At 50.6% G+C, this 18,161-nt stretch overlaps 1 protein-coding gene across 1 annotated transcript in view; it reads left to right on the top strand.

Moving 5' to 3' along the window:
* The window catches only part of LOC119972300 (collagen alpha-1(IX) chain), a 156,836-nt gene that overhangs the window by 61,457 nt on the left and 77,218 nt on the right, over positions 1-18,161 (top strand). The window contains exon 11 of the mRNA XM_038808789.1: positions 16,336-16,371. Within this exon, the coding sequence (XP_038664717.1) occupies positions 16,336-16,371 (36 nt within the window). The remainder of the gene's footprint in view (positions 1-16,335; positions 16,372-18,161) is intronic.

Here is an 18,161-nt window from a genome sequence, read left to right as displayed (position 1 = left end):
CGAGGCGGTGTTAAACACAACGGACCAGATACCTGGTCGGCTAAAGTCCGCACACTCCGACACCATAGGCACAGAGTCAGTCACGTGGCCCGCACAAGTATCGCCCCTTAAAGGGGCCATGCTACCACAATATGCCTTTTTAACCAGTTTCTCAATCTGCCCTGCCACCTGTAACAATTTCTGCACTTATGTCCCCAATTTCTCTGTTCCTGCAGTCGCTTTAGAATTGCACCCATTATTTTATATTTTTTATTACCTCGCCTCATTTTTTCTTGCCTACATGTTTCATTTCTTGCATTAAATTTAATCTGTTATATGTCCACCAACCTGCCTATGTTTTCTCAAAGTTTTCATGATCCTCCTAATAGTTCACCTAAGTTTTGTGTCCTCTGCAAATTTTGAAATTGTACCATGTACATCCAAGTCTTATATATTAATATCTATATTAAAAAAAAGTGGTCCTGATACCAACCCCTAGGAACCCCACTCCATACACTCCTCCAGTCTGCAAAGCAACAGTTTACCACTACCTTCTGTTTCCTGTCACTCTTCCAACTTTGTATCTATGCTTCCACTGTCCTTTTTTTCATAAGCTTCAATGCTGCTGACAAGCCTATTTTAAAAAAAAAATCCATGGAAAGTGGGCATGGCTGGCAAGGCCAGCTTTTATTGCCCATTCCTAATTACCCTCGCAAAGATGGTGGTGAGCCACCTTAACCGCCACAAACCATAGCTACCGTGCTGTTCGAAAGGAAGTTTCTGAAGCACTTTAATCAGAACCTTTTGGATATCCATGTACTTGATATCAACCTCATCAACCCTCTTGTTAACTCATGAAGAGAGTAAATCAAAAAGCTAAGTCAAGTTAGTTGACTCACATGATCAAATGACTGAGGGTGGCATTATCTCAGCCCACGCCGGGTTGGAGAATCGCCGGATCGGGCGTGTATCGCACGACGCCGCCCTGACGCCGGTTTGTCGATTCTCCGGAAAGCGGAGAATCGGCGCCATTGGCGCCGGCGTGATTCTCCGCCCGGTAGGCCGTAAAAAAATCCGAGTCCCGCCAGCACTGTTCACATCTAGTCTTACCCGCTGGGACCTCTGGGGATCCAGCCAGGGACGGCCTGTTGAGGGGTGGTTTCTGACCCCAGGGGGAGGGGTGGGGTGTGGGGGGGCCTCTGCTGTGGCCTGGCCCACGATCGGGGTCTGCCGATTGGTGGGCCCGCCTCTCAGGCTGGGGGCCTCTTTTGCTCTGCGCCGGCCCCTGTAGGCCTCCTCCATGTTGCGTCGGGGCTGGCGTGGCGCAGTGAGCCACCGCGCTTGCGCACAACCGCGCAGGTCACAGTGCGCATGTGCAGACCCGCGGTGCCCATTTGATACCGACATCGGCAGCTGGAGCACCGTGTGTCGCTCCAGTGCCATCCTAGCCTACTGAGGGGCTTAGAATCGTTGCTCCTGAAGGTCTGTTGACGGCGTTGTGAAATGCGACGCCGTTTACGACAGCGTCAACACTTAGCCTCAGGATCAGAGAATCCCTCCCTGAGTGTGTAGAATGGATCTGACAGAAGGATATTGTCCCGTATCCTGCCTGGATTAATGTATTCTGCCTTCATTAAGACACATGATTAAAAACAGATTGAAAGAACTGTGTAGAACACTGTACTGCTTGCCTCGCCATTTAAAATAAGAGGTTTCTCATTTAAGATGGAGGTGAAGTGAATTTTTTCTCTTTCAGTGGGTCGTGAGTCTTTGAAACTCTCTTCCTCAAAAGGAGTTGGAAGCAGAAGATTTGAATATTTTTAAGGCAGAAGTGGATAGATTCTTGAAAGGGGATGAAAGGTTATCGGGGGAAGGAGAGAAGGTGCAGTTGAGGCTACAGTCAGATCTACCGTGACCTTACTAAATGGCAGAGAGAGCTCCAGCGGCCAATAGACTTACCCCTGCTCCTAATTTGTATGATTGAATGTTCAGAGATTGGAGACTGAGAATAGCCTCAAGAAAAGGTACAGATAAAAGTGAAAAGTGGAAATCTGAATTGTTAGATATTTGTCATATAGTTTTAATAGCACACATTAATATTATATAAATAAAGATGAAAAGATCTGGGATGGAATTCTCCACTCGTTCACGCCGACAGGAATCTCCGGTCCTGCTGCACTGAATGGAAGATTTGGCTGAGCGCCAAATTCTTCATTCTCACTAACAGCAGTAGCGGGGTGCACTGGAATCGGAGAAACCCGAGATGGTACATTGTTGAGATTAATTCCCAGCTGTCAGAACTTTAACTCTACATTTGATGTGAGGTGCTCTTCTTTAACAGCAAGCTGATAAAATATTGTCATTCTGTGTTGAGTTCATCAGAGAAACAATCAGAAAATGTAGAACCCACGAGCTAAGGAAAAGAAGGAAAGATATCAATTAATAAGTCTTGTTCCCAGTCACTGTCACATTACTTTTGCTGGTCAGTGCTAATGAGAACAAAATCCAACTTAATTTTGATACTCGTCATGACACCCCAGGTTAGTGCATGGTCAATTCCTGCCTCACTTGAACTGGAGTCACAACACAGGTGAAATTAAATTTTATTTAAAATACCCAAGGTCCTTGGTTGAACCTAATAAACTACAGTCACCAGGTTTGTAACTTAAAAAAAAACTTTTATTGTTTACAGTATTATAATTAAACAGACAGAAAATGTAACTGACTATTTACAATTTTCCCAACCCACCCTTCCTAACTCGCCCTACTCTCTACACACAAAAAGCAACCCAGAGGGGAAAGGGTGGTGGAAAGCGAAATAAAATATTAATAAATATAAAAGGGTAGGGACAGCTGATGCACTGGGATGGCTTTCAGTCAATGTCTTTCTGAAGTTCAGATTTTAGTTTTGGTGCTTCTTCCTTCTAGACTTGAAATGGATTTCTCCAGCAGGATTGTCTACTTTCTCCACAGACTCAGCATAATTTTAGGTTTACAGCAAAGGATGTGCCACGCACTCACTGCTTTTAGAACAATAGAGCAGTTCACTTCAGCAAGCGGGAGGGGTAGAGACTGACTTTAATTTCCAAGGTTTAAATGCTTCTGCCGATTTCTCTCAGAAAGTATTACGCAGGAACCAATCACTGACCATTGTCAGCAGAACACTGTCCCTGGCCAATGCATTGGTTGCCAGTTAACAAATCAAACCTACTCCCCTCCCCCAAAGTTGGTCCCTAAGAGCCACTTAGTGCTGAAGAGTCTGACTTCTCCTTTCTAAAGTACAAAACCTGGGAACACAGTCTCCAGGCAAGCAGGCTGTTTCCTTTGAGTCTTCTACTTAAATCGGCACATCCCGATTATGGGTTCACAGACCAAAATAATGAAAATAAAATGAAATAGATTGGAATAAAGGAAATACACAGGAAGAACTCTGACACACTTCACTCAGTGTGGAATAGATCTGTCCTATTTCACAGCTGCTATCAGCCACTCACTCTTTCAGGACTGAAACTGCAGCCTCAAAATGAGCCACCAGCTTCGAACAGGGGAAGGTAGAAAATTGGGTAAAGATGGGATATAACCTACTCGGCTTGAAAGTGAAGCGATCTTGCACTGATACAACTAATATTAGTGCTTTTGATTTAATGGTAGAAATCATTTAACATTAAAATTATCACAAAGCTTAGAGTTAGTCAGATTAAGAATTTGGAGGAAAAATATGTGAATAAATGTAGTAGAGGAGCCGCTTTAGCTTACAGTTCCTGGATGTTGCAGCAACTATAAGTGTCCGGAGTTCCACAGTGAAGCCATTGCACCATTGCTTCTCTCTTCAGTGTGATGCTTATAAGCCCACCTTTAGTCAGGAAATGATGAGCATGATTTACTTGAATCTTTCTTCGAATGCCATCCCATGCTCGGTGTAATCCTGAAGGTCAGTACCGGTTTTTGCTATCTTGGTATTCTGTCCCTCCATTGCTGAGGAGCATCTCCATGCCACAGCACATTACCCTAGAGGCCTCACTAAAAGGGCTAGACAATCGGAAATCGTCCGCCTTCCCGCACCTTCAGGCACAATCAATCAACAAACAGACCCAGTTGGGTGATTCTGCGTCACTGCCTCGGTATAACAACCTGATGTATCATTGATAATCGCAGCAGGGGAGCAAATGAAAATTCTTCTTTTTCATCTTGATGGAAGTGGCCAGAAGCTAAGCTAATTAACAATTACAGCAGCATGTTGCTGCATTAGCTTTTTTACCAGATGCTGAACAGCACTTTTTTCTTTCACAAGGAAGCTGATGATCTTCAGACTGCTATTAAACCCGTGCTGTGAGAGGCTCAAATAATTCATTTGCAAGAGTCCCAAAGAAATGCTTCTGGGAATAAGCCTACCAATCTCAAACTGAGACGTCATGCCAGCTTTCCGAATATATACCTGTCTGCTATCAATTAGCATTAACAAAAAGTATGTTCCTGTAAAGTTTTAATGTTCAATAAAACCTGGATAACAGAATGATATTTGGATCTAAAATGCTACAGCAATAACTTACACTCAGAAACCACCTTTAATGTGGCTGAACATCCCAAGGCACTTCACATCCTTTCAATATTAAAGCCGGTGGGGGATTATCTGCGTCCCAGGTGTAGACAGAGAGCAGACGGTAAATTTTAATGGTTGGAAAAGTATGGTCTGGAGGTGTGCAACTTTTTGAAGTCGGCACCATGTGTGTGCCTGGAATGCTGAAGCAGAATCTTGCGCCCAGTAAGTTTCACAAGGCTTAGGAATAATGTAGAAAAGTGTGGGAATGTAGAAACACAGAAACATAGAAAATCTGTATAACACGGCGGAAGGCCATTCAGCCCACTGAGTTTGTGCTGTCCAAAGAAGAGCAATAAAACCTAACCCCACTTTCCAGTTCTTGGTCTGTAGCCCAGTAAGTTATAATGGTGAGAGTTTTAAATGTGGCGAGTGTTTCTGCCATTACCACTCTTTCAGTCAGTGAGCTCCAGATTCCCAACACCCATAGGAGAGGAAAAGCATTTTCTGTAGTAGCATCATGGCACAGTGGTTGGCACTGCTGCCTCACAGCGTCAGGGATCCGAATTCAATTCCGGCTTTAGGTGACTGTGTGAAGTTTGCACTTTCTCCCTGTGTCTGTGTGTGTTTCCTCCGGGTGCTCCAGTTTCCTCCCACAGTCCAAAGACGTGCAGGTTTCGGTGGATTGGCTGTGACCAATTGCCCCTTTGTTTCAACGTGCAGGATTAGGGTGGGGGAGTGGGCAGAGTGCTCTTTTTAAAGATTCATGCAGACTCAATGGACCGAATGGCCTCCTTCTGCACTGTAAGGATTCTATGGATTCTATTTCTCCTCACCTCCCCTCTTATCCTTCTGCCATTTACTTTAAATCCATGTCCCCGGATTATTGACCATTCTGCTGAGGGAACTGCATCCGTCCTTTCCACTTTATTCAGGTCACTTGTAAGGTTTGACTTCTTTTCTGTCTTTCCCCAGTTTTCCCACTTCTGAAGACACTGGGTATGATTCCACAGATATCAGCAGACCTTCACTACCTTCACTAGCAGTTTTTCATGCCTGAGCTTAGGCATTAAATATCAGGATGTAATTTGTCTATGGCAGAGGAGTAGTATCATCACTGAACCTGACCCCATCTGACATTCATGTATATAGGCTTTCCAGTAAAGGCCAATGAATAATAATCAAGAGTAGCCATTTGCCCAGTGCTATTAAGGCCAGTTGTTATCACCCAGTGGCACAAATAGTCGATCTGGAACATACCTGATATGTATGCCACGTTTTTTTCTATTCTGCCATGGTATGTTGGCATTCCTGGTCAGGTCAACATTTATTGCCCATCACAATTGTCCTTGAACTAAGTGCCTTGCTAGGCCATTTCAGAGGGCAGTGGGTTAAGAGTCACATGTAGGCGAGACCAGGGCCGGATGGCAGATTTCTTTACTCAAGGGCATTGGTAGGTATTTTATGACAATTGACTATTACTCAGACCAGCTTTTAATTCCAAATGTTATTAATTGGCTTAAACTTCCATCAGCTGTTATGGTGGGATTTGATCCTCTGTCTCCACAGCATTAGTCTGTGCATCTGGATTACTACTTCAGTGAAATTACCACTTAAGGTCACGCTTTTCCTACTCACCCATTTATTTCTAAATGCCCAAGTTATAATGGACAAAATTCCACATGAGAATGATGAACAACATAGAAAGCATTCAGAGTTTTAAATGGAAGGGAAACTACAGTTATTTGCAGAGACCTGAGATGTTTGCACTGTTTCAACTAGAGACAGAAAAACCTAAGAAAGAGTTCAATTAGCATTTTTACAATTATCAATATTTTAATCGGTAGAAAAAGAAAAGGGACTTTGGTTGGGAAGTCAATGACATTGGGTTGGCAGTTTCATATTGTCCTTAAGAGAGGCCAATGGGCATTTCTTTGTGCACAGGGTTAGTGAACCTCATATGCAATGATCCAGTCATAGAATCCCCACAGTGCAGAAGGAGGCCATTCGACCCATTGAGTCTACACTGATCCTCTGAAAGAGCACTCTACCGAGGTGCACCCTCACCAGCTGGAGGAGAGTTGGAGAAATATTGGATGTCCTTTTTGAGCTATTTTTGCATGCTATTGTGTGGCTAATCTAGGCTTGTATCTTTTTACCTACTTATTTCATCAGGCTATCCTTTGCTCAAACTTCATGGGCGCGATTCTACGATGCCGCGCCGCATCGGGAAAGCCGTCATGAACTCGGTCGAGTTCAACGACGGCGCAAAACCTATTCGTGACCTATTCTGGCCCCGGGAATGGGCTAGCATCGGGGCCGCGCGGGACACGGGGGGGGGGGGGGGGGGGGGGGGATGACGTCGGAAGCGCACGACACCCGAATGACGCCGCTTAGCGTCGTAAAAGGGCGCGATCTACGATAACAAAGGAGGGGGGGAAATGTCGGAGCCACGGAGGGCCGCCCCGAGGTTCGGTGAGACTGACCTCGAGACCCTCCTCGATGAGGTGGAGCAGCGCAGGGGCATCATCTGCCCAAGACGAGGGCATCGCCACCCTTCCAGCGTTGTGCGGCAGGCCAGGCGTGAGGTGGGCATGGCAGTCAGTGCTGTGGGTCAGACCCCTCGGTCTGGGGAGCAGTGCCGCAAGACGCTCCACGACCTCACCTGGGCTGCCAGGGTGCCTCCGGGTCACAACCATCACCCCCCCCCCCATGTCCCTCATCACCCACCTCCCCCCCCGGGCATGAGGGGGAGGGGGAGGGGTGGGGCAAGAGTGAGTGGAGGGTGGTTAACAAAGTTTTCACAGACCCACATGAGCGCTGCAACCCCTGGAGAGATTCCATGGTGTAGCTGCAACTTTCCCCCCAACCAGTGCCAATATCTGAACACCCTGATGATACCTGCCAAATTGTGCTAATCTATCTATGTTGATATAGGACAACAGGACAAGACTGCTCACAACAGCCGGGAGCGCAACAGGACCGGAGGGGGTTCACCCATCATGCACCCCCTGACAGTGTTTGAACAGAGGGCACTGGACCTTGCTGGGGGATCTGCCACACGGGAGGTCGCGCAACGCGAGGTTTGAGGTGCACAACCAAGTGAGATAACCCTGCATGACAACCTCCCCCCCCCCCCCCCCCTCCCACCCCATCCTCTATCCCCTCACACTCTTCCCACTGGACCCCCCATCCTGTGTCCCCTCACACTCTACCCACTGGACCCCCCATCCTCTGTCCCCTCACACTCTACCCACTGGACCCCCCATCCTCTGTCCCCTCACACTCTACCCACTGGATCCCCCATCCTCTGTCCCCTCACACTCTACCCACTGGACCCCCCATCCTCTGTCCCTTCACACTCTACCCACTGGACCCCCCATCCTCTGTCCCTTCACACTCTACCCACTGGACCCCCCATCCTCTGTCCCCTCACACTCTACCCACTGGACCCCCCATCCTCTGTCCCCTCACACTCTACCCACTGGACCCCACATCCTCTGTCCCCTCACACTCTACCCACTGGACCCCACATCCTCTGTCCCCTCACACTGAACCCACTGGACCCCCCATCCTCTGTCCCCTCACACTCTACCCACTGGACCATCCTACGCCCGGCCGAGCGTGTCTAACTAACCCCATATTATTCTGTTCCCTAGGGCGTGCTGACGAACGTCCAGGGCCGTCTGGTGCCAGAAACAGGTGACCATCCAGGACAACCACTGCACCCTGGGTCGCACGTCAGAGGGTGGCAGGAGGTCGGCCAGGAGTGCTATCCTCCAAATCCGGGACTCTCGAGCAGGACGTACAGAGGACAGACAGTGACGACTTTCATGGCTGTGCGTTATCCAAAGGTCGGGCCGTGAGACAGGACAGGACCGGGTCAGTGGACCCAGATGCACAGAGGACGGCGACGCGGTCAACGGACACACCTGACACTGAACCATACATGGGCCGCGTGCGCCCAGCGCTGGGACATGACTGGGACCAGGACCATCCTGAATTTCTGATGGACGAGGACCGAGATCTTGCGGCACTGCTGTCTCCCACTCCCACTCCATCCACCATCCCAGAGACACTCACCTCGGTTGGCCAATTAAGTGATGAGGCTCCTAGGTCATGGTCTGGTGTGCACCACACAGCTGAGCTGGTACAGCAGGTGGAGGTCGGAGCAGCCGAGGGGCTGGACGGTCGGAGGGCAGCCCAGGCCCAGCATCCAGCTGGCGGCCAGACGTTTCCCGGGTTCCTGGATTTACTCGACCCACCAGCACAGCCGATGCATCAAGAAACCCAGGGACACAATGACGGGATGAGGGCTGTCTTCCAGCATCTGCAGACGCAGTTAGAGGAGTCAAACCGCGTCCAGGAGCAGGGAGTGGTAGCCACCCAGGCCGACACCACACGGGTGGCATCCGCGGTCGAGGCAATGGGTGAAACGGTATCGGCCATGGGTCAGGTTATGCAAGGCGTTGGGCTTCACGTGCACGAGTCACCCATGGCCCTGGAGAGGGTTGCCCTCTCACAGGCAGCAATGCGCCAGAGCCTACATGACATTGCTGGCGCGCTACGGGCCCTGGCCGAGTCTCAGCAGCTCATGGCCCAGTCCCAGCAGGCCATGGCACAGTCCCAGCAGTCAGTCATGGAGAGTATCAACCGCCTGACGCACGTGCTGGATGGCGTCGCGCACTCACAGGTTGAGGTCGCACAGTCCCTGGCGGGAAGATCTCACTCCCTAGACTCCATCTCTGCTAACGTTCGGACCCTGGTCGATACCGTTGCAGGTCTCCAGGACTGGCAGCGCCAGGTGTTGGTGGGATGACGGGGCACTTCCCCGCTCGTACCTCCGTCCCACAGAGAGCCCCGGGGGCCACCGGGCTCCCCGAGGGAGGAGGAGCTTCCGGGGCCCGTCCCATTAACTCCATCACGGGACGTCACTGAATGCTCGGCCTCCCCCCGTCCCATCCCTGGTGCATCGGGTGGGCAGCGGGCAGAACAGAGTGGCACCACATCATCCGAAACACCCGCAGAGCAGCCTGGCCCATCAAGGTCGGGTCGCCCCAGGAAACGAGTGCCAACGGGGAGACATGTCGTGGACGTGATTCTCAGCAGTCCGCTTCCACTCCTGCTGTACCATCTCGGGATTCACTTACACGTAATGGCAGGGCCCGTAAGGCAATGAAGAGGGACACATAGTAAGTTGGCACAGGTGAAGGGCACAGTTTAGTTGTAGGGGCTAGGGTATCTGTACATAATATTCACCATTAAACTCACTGTTGCACCTAACTTGTAAGACTGTGTGATTTTTCCGTTGCCACAGGAATCGTGATGGTGACCGAGTGTCGCTGTGGTTGACGAGCGGTGAAACGTCGGTGCCGGTTGTGCAGTCCCTGCCCACCCCCCCACCCCCAGTCGGACACCGTAGTCCTCGGCACTCCGACGCCAGCTACCCCACGCGGGCACGTGATGGAGTGTCCCTGACGAACTCAGCGGCCACCGAGATGGATGGTTCAGCTATTGCCATGAGTCAGACTTTGTCGAACGATTCTGAGCTCACAGCTCATCGCAGAGCGGCCTGTCATCATTCAACATGGCACTGATCACACCCACTGACACAGCCATTAATGTCGTGCCATACCGTTGTGCCGCAGTGGTAAGGGTGATCTCGAAGTGCAGCACTGTACACGGAGCGGGAGTGCGGGGGGGGAGGGGGGTGGGGGTGGGAGTTGTGTGCTGTCCATCTGCATGACTGGCGATGCAGGTGGTAGTGTTCAGCGATGCCATCGCACGCGACGCATGAATCTTGCAGCCACCAACGCATCGCGTGCCCGCTGTCCTCCCCGGTGCCGTCGTGCAGCCTCCTGGACATTACCTGCACCCGGGTCGTGTCTGTGTGCTGCGCCCTACACACTACCAACCTCCTCCACCTCCTCCTCCTCCTCCTCCTCCGTGTTGGCACCACTGCCAGTGGCTTCTCCCTCCGACTCCTCCACCAGGGCATCTCCTCTCTGCATTGCAACGTTGTGCAGCGCACAGCAGACCACAACAATGCGAGTGACCCTGTCGGGCTGGTGCTGCAGGGCCCCTCCGGAACGGTCCAGGCACCTGAATCTCATTTTCAGCAGACCAAAGCAGCGCTCCACCACACCCCTGGTTGCTGCATGGGCCTCATTGTAAAGGGTCTCCGCGTTGGTCTGAGGCCTCCGTATGGGCGTCATCAGCCAAGATCTCAGTAGATAACCCCTGTCGCCCAGCAACCAGCCCCTCAGCCGGGGGGGGGCCGTCTCTCAAACATAGCAGGGATGAATGACTGCGCAAGAATGTGCGCATCATGCACACGTGCATAATCTTCATGTGGGGTATCATACCACCTGGATGTTCATGGAGTATGTCCTTCTGTTTGTGAACACTTCCCTGTTGCCTGCAGGCGGGCGCATGGGGACATGAACACCATCAATCACTCCCTGGACCATCGGTATCCCGGCCACATTGGCAAATCCACGGGCTCGTGCTTCTTGATTTGCACGGTCCTCGGGAAAGGTGATGTAGCGGTCGGCGATGGCAAACAGGGCGTCGGTCACATCCCGGATACACCTGTGGACCGATGCCTGCGAGATCCCGGATAGGTCCCCACTCGGAGACTGGAAGGAGCCGGTAGCATAAAAGTTAAGTGCCACAGTCACCTTGACGGCAACCGGTATCGCGTGTCCTCCTCCCGTTCCACGTGGGGTGAGGTGCGACACGAGGTGTCAGATATGTGCGACCATCTCTCTGCTGAACCGGATTCTCCTCCTGCAGGTGATGTCCGGCAGTGTCTCGAAAGAGATCCGGGCACGGTACACCCCAGGCCTCGATTGTCGCCTCTGGTGCCCTGGCTCCACCATTAGTGTCTCCTCCTCCTCCTCCCCCCCCATGCTGCTCGACATCAGTGCCCGCATTCTGTGCCGTCCTCAGCGTTTGGGGGTCAATGTTCCCCTCGGCATCCCCCTGGACATGCCGGCCATGAGCGCCTGCAGCTTGTACGGCGACAATGGGCCACTGCGCGGCCATTCCCTCTGCTGCTGCAGCTGCCCCTGCCTCCACTGTGGGATGTGGCTGTGGATGCTGCTGGATGTCCAACTGCAGTGCAGCGGCCCCAACCACTGCGCTGAACATCGCCGTTCTGTTCAAATACATTATGGTCACCTACAGAAGGGTCGAGGGGGGCAGAGAAACGACATGTTAGACGGAGGTTATTCGACACCTCGGCAGCCGCCTGCCATGGGATACCTGTGTGTCCCGGTTGCCTGGTCGCGCTGCTGACACGCGGCCAGCCTAACCCCTGGTCACTTTCTGCGTCCGACGGTCAGTTAAGAACGTCCTCCTCAACAGTGCGTCAGTGGCCTGTGCCCATCAGCCACAGGGCAACCAGCGGCCGTGTCCTCGTCACTGTCCTGCCATGGCAGGGCGGCTGAGATGTTGCATCCGGGGGTGGACGACCCACCCCACTCACTCCCTCTCCCCCCCTCCACTACTCCCCCTCCCCCCTCCCACTACTCGCTCTCTCCCCCCTCCCACTACTCGCTCTCTCCCCCCCCCACTACTCGCTCCCCCCACTACTCGCTCTCTCCTGCCCTCCCACTACTCGCTCTATCCCCCTCCCACTACTTGCTCTATCCCCCCCACTACTCGCTCTCTCCCCCCCTCCCACTACTCGCTCTCTCCTGCCCTCCCACTACTCGCGCTCTCCCCCCCCTCCCACTACTCGCTCTCTCCTGCCCTCCCACTACTCGCTCTATCCCCCTCCCACTACTTGCTCTATCCCCCCCACTACTCGCTCTCTCCCCCCCACTACTCGCTCTCTCCCCCCCTCCCACTACTCGCTCTCTCCCCCCCTCCCACTACTCGCTCTATCCCCCTCCCACTACTTGCTCTATCCCCCCCCACTACTCGCTCTCTCCCCCCCCACTACTCGCTCTCTCCCCCCCTCCCACTACTCGCTCTCTCCCCCCCTCCCACTACTCGCGCTCTCCCCCCCCTCCCACTACTCGCTCTCTTCCCCCCCTCCCACTACTCGCTCCCCCCCCCCCCCCCCCCACCCACCACTGGCCACTGCATTCTCGGGGATGCCTTCCCCAGTTTGTGAATACTCCGGGACAGTCCGCTCACCTCCTCACTGCTCGACTGGCTGACGACTTTAAAAAGCAGGTGTGAACGGCGACGGCGTGAACTGGGGTCACGCCGTCGGGACTTCGGTCCATTCAGACCGGAGAATAGCGGGGGTTCCGGAGAATCGCCATTTTGGGTGCATCAGGCGATTCTCCGGGTTTTTGCGCGCGGAACACGACGGAACAGATTTGGCCATTTCGGAGAATAGTGGGAGCGCGTCGGACTGGCGTCGCGTGAAAAACTGGTGCGGGCCGCTATTCTCCCAACTGGCGTGACATCGGAGAATCGCGCCCCTTATTTTGTTAACTCTTGGCCATAAACGGGCATGACACAATAATCTGTGAAGACGCTCCCTCTGAGTTTAGCCCCTCCTGTACCCATGAAGACCCGCTTGACCTTCAATCACCACTCTTCACAGCAGCATAGCTAAGCTCAGGAATTCAGGAAGAGGAAAAGCAGAAAACATGCCTGAATCCAACCAATAACCAGTACATCAGTATGAGGGCGGCATAGTAACACAGTGGTTAGCACAGTTACTTCACAGCGCCAGGGTCCTAGGTTCGATTCCTGCTTGGGTCACTGACTGTGCGGAGTCTGCACGTTCTCCGTTCTCCCCGTGTCTGCGTGGGTTTCCTCCGGGTGCTCCGGGTTTCTCCCACAAGTCCCAAAAGATGTGCTTGTTAGGTTTAATTGTATGTTCTGAATTCTCCCTCTGTGTACCCGAACAGGCGCGGAGTGTGGCGACAAGGGGATTTTCACAGTAACTTCATTGCAGTGTGAATGTAGGCCTACTTGTGACAATAAAAAGCATTATTATTATGCATTGGTGCTCCAACAACGACATCACCACAATGCCCATAATCTGGAACCTGGTCAACTGTTTCTTCAGTGGAATATCACTTTGAAAAATCAAAAGGAGAACAACAGTGGATGAACAAATTAAGTGGGATATATTTTAATTGGAAAAAAATACATTCATCAGAAAGAGAAGCCAACAATGTAGAAAGCTACATTACTTTCAGTGTCATGACTCATCTTTCAATTAGTCAAATGATGAGCATCGCCTTTCTTCATGTCATTACGCCATCAACGGATATAACATTTTCCCCTTTGGCAGACTGAACTTTAGAATGGTTTGTCAAGCTACATTTTTCCTTCTCTCAAAGGCAATTTATGAATCCTTGTCAAGATGAATGGTAAAAGTTACTGCAAAATGCTCCCAGGTGTATTCGCTGCTAGTTGACAGAATAAGGCCATTTCCTGCTGTAACCTAACAACATGTGTAACGTTGAAGTACAGTAGTGAACTACAGTTGGCTTTAATTAAGCATATGGTTGTACTGCCATTTAGAATAAAACAGCCATCACACATCGTGTATGAATTTTTAAGGGGCTGCAACATTGTCCAATAAAAGTGGTACATAGGACTTAGGAGTAGGGGCTGGCCATTCTGCCCTCCAAACCCGTCAGCAATTCAAAAAGACCATGGCTGATCTGATTGTGATCCCAATTCCAGTTTCCTCTCTGCCCTTGTTTATCTCTTCTATATTCAGCCTGGTTCTCAATTGTGTTTTCCACCTGACATCTGTCAGACACACACTCTCTCTTAATTTCTATCTCTTTTGTTATCCAGGGTTGTGTTTTCCCTTTGCAGGGATTATGGGCGGAATTCTCGTAACCCGACTTCAATCGGCGATTGGGCGGAGAATGGCTTCTGACGACGAAATTGGGGCAGGCGCCTTTTTGATGGCGGTTCGCGATGATCCGCGGCCGCCAAATCGGCTTCATCAGGCCGCGCGCAGTCGCAACACCGTTGGCCCACCCAGGCTGCTCTGCCCCGATGGACTGAGTTCCCAGCAACGTGGGCCACATGTGGTCCTAGCGGTCGCGGATCTGTTGTGCCGGCTGCAGAGTCCAGCGCCACCACACTCGGCCGGGATCTGTGCCGCTGGCCAGGGGGCTTCTGCTGGGGCTGGGGGGAATGGTGGGGGGTGGCCAGGGGGCGGGTACGCGGTCCAGCATGGCTTGCGCCATGTTTTCTGGTGGAACCGGTGCAGTTGGTCAGCCCTGTGCATGCGCGGCCTGGGACCCGGCGATTCTCTGCGTGATCCATGGGTGTTTCATGTAGCGCCATGCTAGCCTCTCATCAGTACCGGAATCGATGAGGGGTTTGCGCCAATTTTCCCGTTGTGAAACACCCGTGGCTCCTCCGTTGGCGCCGGCACTTAGCTTCAGGAACGGAGAATTCCGCTCTATATCTTTACCGTGCCTAAACTATGTCTACTATGAAAGTTGCCCATTCTTGAGGTACCATTTCCCTTGTCAATCTTTGATTCCAATTTATTGAACACAATCTGTTCTTAAATGTTTTTGTACTTTCATGGATTTCTGGGTACTCAGTCAAACCTCTTTCGGAATGCTTGGCTGAGAGTCCAGAAATCGATTCACCTGTTGATATGCATGTGCCCCAGGAAAAAAGCTTGACTTAATTTACAGCTCTGGCTCTCTGATAAATGCTGTCAAAGCCATAATGTTTATTTACATAAGAGTTTTAAAGTGCTTGCAATGTCTGCTTTTGAAAATTAAAGGGGCCTGAGTGATGGACACTTTTATTGGGTTGTAGTTTAAAAAAAAAAATTTCTAACGAAATGTAAAGTTATAAATCAATGACTGTTTTTTTTAAAGATTCTTTTTGACACATACTATTATCACTATAAGGTTCATTGGTTCTGTGCAGCGTATAGTGGGTAAATAGGTTGGAAGTGCTTGAGCTTGGCATGGGGGTTATGGATGACCATAGGGGTTGTTTGGGGGGAATAACTTGGCATGGAGGTCATAAGCGCCATAAGGTTTCTTTGGGGGTGCATGTCTTGTCTGGAGTGCAAGAGAGGCCTGGGTGATGGACCTTGTCATGGGGTCATATGAGGGTGGATGAGCATACCTTGTCATTGGGGGAGCACGAATAACCATAGAGGGTGAGTTGACATGCAGGGTGTGAATAGGACCTTTTGAACTTACCTTCCATAAGCCTTCCTCATGCAGCCTATGGTAGGTGCTGTGAACCACTGCATTTTAAGCTGCCTGTCTCCCTGGAAAGTGCGGAAGATGAGGACATGCCTATCGCTGTAATGGAGCCGATAAAGGTAACAGTGCAGGATACAGGCTTGCCACCTGAACTAGCCTTCCCCCTTAAAAGGCACTCCCAACAATAGTAAACCCAGGGACTGGGTTCAGGAAGCGTGGAATCGCGAGCCCTGCCTGCTGTTTTTAAAGGGCTCCAGAACCATACCGCCTCACTGAAAATTCAGCCCCATGAATCAGGGGCTGGTTTAGCTCACTAGGCTAAATCGCTGGCTTTTAAAGCAGACCAAGCAGGCCAGCAGCACGGTTCGATTCCCGTACCAGCCTCCCCGGACAGGCGCCGGAATGTGGCGACTAGGGGCTTTTCACAGTAACTTCATTGAAGCCTACTCGTGACAATAAAGCGATTTTCAATTTTCAATGTTAGGTTGCTCAAGTATAAGACCAGCAGTGTAACATTAGAGTGAATCACTCATCCTCCCTCAGCCAGAGGAAATGTAAGAAACAGGAATTCCTTTATTGGATAAACTAATGTGATTTGCATAAATGTGATCTGTAATGTATAATACACTTTTATAATTTTTTTTTTTGAAGGGCCCTCCTGGCATTCCTGGGCTAGAAGGTCCACCAGTAAGTATTAACCTTTGTAATGGCATTTGGATTGAAAGCTTTTGCAATTGTTTTATGTGTACACAGCTGAGGGCCTAAGGGTGATGATTTAACTGAAGATTCACAAGCAATGACTGACGTGGGTGTTTAACATTAAAACAGAAAGAGTTACCATGTTATTTGTATTCTGTTAAATTACTTTCAAAGCTGATGTTACCCAAAGATTTTTAATGAACTATTGGACTTACAATAGGTCTATGAGCTGTATTATTTGTTTCCAGTGCCCTTCACATTTTTTTTAAGAATGGTAAAAGATTATTGGGCCCAGTTTACCTGCCTTCTTAACATCTCCCTAATTTATTTCCATGACAAAAATTTCCATTTAAATAGTACTGTTATCTCCAGGCGATCAAACAAAAATGAACTGTAGAGACATGTGAATGCCTTGTCGAAGAAGTGGGTTCTAAAGGGATGCGGGCATTACTGGACATGCCTGAACTGAAGTTATTGCCCATTCTTTGAGAAGGTGGTGATGAGCTGCAACCCATGTGGTGTAGGTACATCCAGTGTGTCAAACAGTTTGACACAACTGAATGGCTTTCTCGGCCATTTAACTGTGGGTCTGGATCTGCATGTAGGCCAGGCCAGGCAAGGACACTTGGCCTTTTGGCTAAGATCAAGTGGAAGATCAAGTATGAGATCTGGTCCAATGCCTGTTCTCACCAGCTTGGATCTAGTCTGTCCCATTTTTGGGGACCATGAATTGGATTCAATTTGAATTTGCACTGGTTTTTGAAGGGAGCAAGGAGATGGATTAGGACTTTCCCTGTTCACTCTGTGCATTGGCTTTGTAATTCTGAGAAAGGAATAAAAAACATTTCAAATCAGATCCCATATCCTTCCCTAAAGGGAGGTTAGTGAACCAGATGGGTTTTCACAACAATCAACACTTTTAGCTCCAGATATTTATTGAATTCAAATTCCACTCAGTGTTTATGGTGGGATTTGAACCTGGGACCCCAGAGCATTACTCTGGGTCTCTGGATTACCAGTCATGGCCGGCGCGGAGAACAAAACCCCTACGAATGCGCAGGAAACGCACCAGCGGTTCTGCGCATGCGCCAGAACACGCTGGCGTCCTGCGTGTGTGCCAACTCGCGCCATCCGGCGGAGGCCCTTCAGCGCCGGTTGGCACAGCACCAACCCCTCCAGCACCGGCCTAGCCCTCGGAAGTGCGGAGGATTACGCTACTTCCAGGCGGCCTGACGCCGGAGTGGTTCACACCGCTCTTTGGCGCCGGTACGGGCCACCCCGCCGATTGCGGGAGAATCCCGGCCCATACCTCATTTCATATCTCATTTCCCAAAAATGTGTAACAGCTATTGAATAGAATAGCAATTTTGCATGAAGTTGTGGCATGGTGGGACAACGGTTAGCTCTGCTACCTTATAGCTCCAGCAACCTGGGTTCAGTTCCGGCCTCGGGTGACTGCCTGTGTGGAGTTTGCAGTTCCTCCCCATGTCTGCATGGGTTTCCTACGGGTGCTCCAGTTTCTTCCCACAGTCCAAAGATGTGCAGGTTGGCCATGCTAAATTTCCCCTCAGTGTCCAAAACGTTAGGTAGGATTACTGAGTTACAGAGATAGGGTGGAGGGCATGGACGTGGTCTTAAGTAGGGTGCGCTTTCCAAGGGCAGGCGCAGATTCGATGGGCCAAATGGTCTCCTTCTGCACTGTAGGGTTTCTGTGATTCTATGAAAACATTTTACTTGCATGAAGAATTCAGAAACTGTTCTGAATTCTCCCTCTGTGT

This window comes from Scyliorhinus canicula, chromosome 10 (assembly GCF_902713615.1).
Source record: "Scyliorhinus canicula chromosome 10, sScyCan1.1, whole genome shotgun sequence".
Lineage (NCBI taxonomy): Eukaryota > Metazoa > Chordata > Chondrichthyes > Carcharhiniformes > Scyliorhinidae > Scyliorhinus > Scyliorhinus canicula.
Note: the sequence above shows the minus strand (reverse complement) of the source record. Positions and strands in the feature narration are given on the sequence as shown.